At 53.4% G+C, this 5,000-nt stretch overlaps 1 protein-coding gene across 1 annotated transcript in view; it reads left to right on the top strand.

Moving 5' to 3' along the window:
* The window catches only part of LOC143100401 (plakophilin-4-like), a 94,337-nt gene that overhangs the window by 52,033 nt on the left and 37,304 nt on the right, over nucleotides 1–5,000 (top strand). The window contains exons 5-7 of the mRNA XM_076263552.1: nucleotides 197–322; nucleotides 866–1,059; nucleotides 1,684–2,296. Coding sequence (XP_076119667.1) covers nucleotides 197–322; nucleotides 866–1,059; nucleotides 1,684–2,296 — 933 coding nt within the window. The remainder of the gene's footprint in view (nucleotides 1–196; nucleotides 323–865; nucleotides 1,060–1,683; nucleotides 2,297–5,000) is intronic.

Below are 5,000 nucleotides of genomic sequence, written 5' to 3'. Positions count from 1 at the left end.
AGAAAGGGCTCAGTGCAAACAGACTCCTCTAAATAACCTGCTAACCTGCGTGTGAAGAAGTCTCATCTGTCTCCGATGTAAAAAAAAAAAGCAGCTTTCCTGTTTCTCTGAAGTGTTTTAACCCCTCGATGGCGTCTGTGTTCCAGTGCTAACGCCGGCGGCACCCGTGTCGTTTTTTTCTCTCCTCTCCTCTCAGATGCGTCCACCTCTGGTGACGGCAAGTCGCGGTTGACGGACAGCTCGCAGTCGCCCTCCTTCCGGCTCCGCAGCGAAGGGGAGCAGCTGTCGCTCTACTCCCCCGAGCAGACCTCTCTCCATGAAAGTGAGGGTCCGTCCGTGCTGACCACATCTAGAGCTCCACAGCAAATAGCAGCGGTCCAGTTCACAGAGGGTCACTCCAGGGCCTGTGTGTAGCCAAGAGTCCTAGGGCCAGGGGGGGGGGGGGTGTGGCAGTGGAATGTTGGACGGTGATGACAGAATTTGTAGAGCCTGGACTGGTCTTTTAATTTCAACTGGCGTATTTGCATAGGACTGCTGGAGTTGACCCCTCTGACATAAACTGGGTTGTTAAAGTAGGACTAATGTTTCAGCTAAGTTTGTGGGTGTAGTTTGTAGGTAACATTTTCATGTGTAATATATTTAGAAGATAATTGCATAGTTGAGACTGGCATAGTAACATGACTTGGGCACACTACATATGTTTTAGTTTTACAGCTTTGCGACCACACAGTGATATACTGTAGATGAGTTCATACTTGCGATGCTTTGGGTTACTGTACTAACAGTAGTAGTTATCTTACGGTGTGGATAGTGTTGGGTTTGCAGATGGTAATAAAGTCTGACCCCCAAACCCCCCCCCCCCCAGGGTCCACAGGGAACTCGCGCAGCTCCACACAGATGAACTCCTACTCGGACAGCGGCTACCAGGATGCCAGTAGCTACTACAGCAGCCAGAACCTGGGCAAGTCGGAGCTGAGACTGCAGCACTCGTACCCGGGCACCGCCGGCAGCTCCACCCTCATGAGGAATGCCCGCGCCGAGGGTCAGACCTCCGTGCAGGTACCCGCAAGATACAACTTTTTTTGAGAGAGAGACAGAGAGAGACGGAGAGAGACGGAGACAGAGTGAGAGAGAGACCGAGTAAGAGAGAGACAGAGTGAGAGAGAGACAGAGAGAGAGACAGAGAGAGAAAGGTGCAAGTGTTAGCAAGTGACCCGATGAGACGAGGGCCTTGGAGTCTAATCACGGGTCTAATCAACTCCTTTCTTGGGACAGTCATGGCTGACAGAGAGGGGAGATCAAAGGGGGGGGGGGGGGGGGGCAGGGAGGGCCAGACCGTGAAGAACTGAGTGGAATCAAAGGATCTTGGCTCTGAAGTGGTGCAGACAAGGCTCTCCCTTTGTGGTCGTCGGTGTCTCTTGATGTGTCGGGTTTCAGTGAGGTTTTCTGGGGGGGCAGGTGGGTTTAGGCGGGAGGACGTGGACACTGGGAGCTTTTGTGTGTGTGTGTGTGTGTGTGTGTGTTTTTGGAAGGGTCGTGGTCGGGTTTCACAGTCTGGTTCATGAAGCGGAAACACATGTCTTGTTAAACTGATTTACAGACTGATTTCATCTTTCCTTGTCTTTGAGTCTGGGTTTTAAATAGTGTCTCCTCCTCCTCTTCCTCTTCCTCTTCCTCTTGCAGACGCAGGGTGCGGCGGCAGCTCCAGGCCGAGCCATGCGGCGGGTCAGTTCGGTCCCCTCCCGTACCCAGTCCCCGGCCTACGCCAGCGGTGCCGGTAGCAGTGGCATCTCGCCCTCCCGCGGCTCCCTCCGGGCCTCCATGGGCGCGGGCGGCGGCGGCGGAGCAGGAGGAGGAGGAGGGGGGGGCAGCTCGTACGGCTCGCCTATCGTGACGGAGCCGCGGCCGCTGCCCAGCATCTTCTCCAGCACCACGCTGCCCGGTGCCGGCCGCACCGGGTCGCCCTACTCCAACCAGCGCACCAGCTCGCCGGCCGCCCTGCGGCGCGTGGGCTCCAACAACTCCCGCTCAGGCTCGGCCGCGGGGGCGGGCAGCCGCACCACCTCCCCTTACCAGGCGCTGGGGGCCGAGGGGCAGCCGGGGGGCGGCGCGGCGGGCATGGGGGGTTCCCCCGGGCGCCTCGTGGGCATGACGGCCATGCCCCAACAGCACTACAACACCATGGGCGCCGGACTGCCCCCGCGCTCGGCGCTGCACGACCACACCGACCCATACGCCGCCACGCAGCCCTACGACATCTACGAGCGCATGGTGGCCAGGCCCGACAGCCTCTCAGGTCAGAACCCTGTGTGTGTGTGTGTGTGTGCCATCTCTATATGCTTTGGGTGTGTGTATGCTGTACATTTGATACTTTGTGACTACAAGTTTGTATATTTATTGTGTATTTTGCCCCAGTATGTTGAATCTGAGTCAGCAGCATGCCGTGTGTGTGTGTGTGTGTGTGTGTGTGTGTGTGTGTGTGTGTGTGTGTGTGTGTGTGTGTGTGTGTGTGTGTGGGGAAACTTCCCCCCCACTCCTGTGTGTGTGTGTGTGCACGCTGGCTGAGTGTGTGCATGTGGTCGCACTCTCCTCACGTCACCCCTCAGCTCCAGAGGGCCTGAGATAATGACTTGAGCTGCCTCCTCCACTTAGTGCCGCCGCTCGCAGATCCCACGCTCCGCGTTTTTTGCGCAATGAACAGAGTCTTCCCAGCAGGGCTCCGGTGACAGACACAAGCGCTCTCTCCGGCAAACTCCCGTCAGCTCCGGTGACTCTCGTCCTAATCTGAGCCCCCACCCTCCTCCCAACTCTCCCTCCTTGCCCTCTGTCTAATTTAAGGGTTTGATGGGTACTTTTCTTCCTTTGGCATGCTGGGTAAAGTGACTCAAGGCCCACGCGTCGGAAAAGGGGAGCAAGGGAGAGCGGCTGGCCCAGTGGCCATAAGGGACCTAGTCAGCTTGATGCAATCGACCGCAGTGTGCAGCTGTGAGAGAGGGAGATGGGTAGAGAGAGAGGGAGATGGGTAGAGAGAGAGAGGGAGGGAGATGGGTAGAGAGAGAGGGTAGAGAGAGAGAGGGAGAGAGGGTAGAGAGAGAGAGAGGGTAGAGAGAGAGAGAGAGAGAGAGAGAGAGAGAGGGAGAGAGAGAACGCCACGGGTTTGGCACGACAGCCCCCTCGTCTCCCTGAGTCTATTATTTTCCAGCACTTGACGTAGTGGAGCGCTCGGATTAATGATGGGCTTTCCATGGCGAGGAGATCGGAGGCCGGGGGAAAATGAGAAAATAAGTTTGCTGAAAGAGGTGCTGAGGGAGTTCTAATCTGTAAATATTCAAAATAGGAGCTGTGGACATGAACTGTGTGCTACCACCACACAAATCAAACTAATCGCCTCTGCAGTAGAGCTTTATGTGAATTAGCGGAGACAGCTGCCTGTTAAAGTGAACTGTTATTAGGGAAGTAATCAAATATATTACAACGACATCATCAGAACATAATGGAACCCTATAGGGTATAGAATTGGCTTTTTGAGTGACACTTCTCTCCATCGTAATTCATGCGTCATCGGTTGGCGGCAAGATGGAGGGGGGGGATGAGTCGTCGTCTCCTTTTGTGCGTGTTGTCTGTGGGGGCTGCTGCACTGGCACTTCAAAACCCATAATGATGACTTCTCTGACAAGATGACAAGCCAAAGAGATTGTCATTGTGGTGTATTCCATTCGTCAACCGACCCCCACAAACACCCTGGCGATGTATGTGTGTAGCCAGACAGCCCTCGGAGAGTTAGGCCCCCCTCTGCAATATCTCATCTGTCCTTCCGGTCTCCATTTTATTCATCTAATTGATTATATGTGATTGTTCAATATCCCCAGCCTTGATGAGAACTTATTATTCGCCATTTGGAAATAGGAAAATGACAGCCATGGCCAGTCAAGGTTAATTGGTGGAATGAGGCGCACTTTCGATTAGTCGAGTGGAGTGTCCCTTATGTGAAAAGTCTAGACCCATTTTGCATCGCTGAATGAGTTTTCCACACTTTATCACTTTGTTTCCCTGACAGCCACTTTTGAGGGGGGCCACTTAATGAAGGCCAGAAAGTGTGGTGGGCCTCATTCATGAGCTTGTAAGTGTTGTGCTTCCTGCTAGCGGAGTGAAGGGGGAAATGATTTGCTGCTATTGTGAGCTGGCGATTTATCACCGGACTAAGAGTAATGGGTCGGGCCTGGTGCGCTTGTACTCGCCTCTTCACTCTCTTCCGTTAATGCGTTTATTCTACTTTTCTCTCTCTCTCTCTCTCTCTCTCTCTCTCTCTCTGTCCATCCCTCTTTTAGTCTCTCACTCTTAATCTCTCCCTATTTTCTCTCGCGCTCTCTTCCCCTCTTTCTTGTTCTTCCTCCCTCACTCTGTCTCCTCTCTCTCCCTCTCTATTTGTCCCTATCTATTTTTTCCCTCTCTCGCTCTCCCTCTCTCTCTAACTCCCTCTCTCTTTCTCTCTCTCTCTCTCTCTCTCTTCCTCCCTCTCTCCCTCTCTCTTTCTCTAACTCCCTCTCTCTCCCTCTCCTTGTCATATTTGTCAGTGATAAAAGCGGGGCCTATCTTTTGCAGGTGGAACATGAATATGACTGCCACTCTGCCATCAAGAGGAGAAGGATTAGGGGATGCCTGTAATTACTCTCTCCCCGTTTTTTTCACACGGCAGCTCAGGTGCCTCAGAGTTTGTCATTGAGAGGACGTTGGGCTGGGGATGGGGATGGGGATGGGTCTGCGCAAGTGTTATTTAAGGCTGCACACTCTCTCCGCTCATGTGAAATGCCCTGACAAGTTCTGTTGTGGTGGAATGACACATGGCCTACTGTTTAAGTATTGCAAGTGTCACTCTGGAAGTCCCTGAGCTTCATAAAAATGCCAATTAATTGGTGTAATTGATTTTGTGTGTGTGTGTGTGTGTGTGTGTGTGTGTGTGTGTGTGTGTGTGTGTGTGTGTGTGTGTGTGTGTGTGTGTG

This window comes from Alosa pseudoharengus, unplaced genomic scaffold, assembly GCF_046254945.1.
Source record: "Alosa pseudoharengus isolate Yale_2024_CS ecotype anadromous, Long Island Sound unplaced genomic scaffold, YU_APseudo_1.1 YU_APseudo_1.1_scf_3, whole genome shotgun sequence".
Taxonomy (NCBI): domain Eukaryota; kingdom Metazoa; phylum Chordata; class Actinopteri; order Clupeiformes; family Clupeidae; genus Alosa; species Alosa pseudoharengus.
Note: the sequence above shows the minus strand (reverse complement) of the source record. Positions and strands in the feature narration are given on the sequence as shown.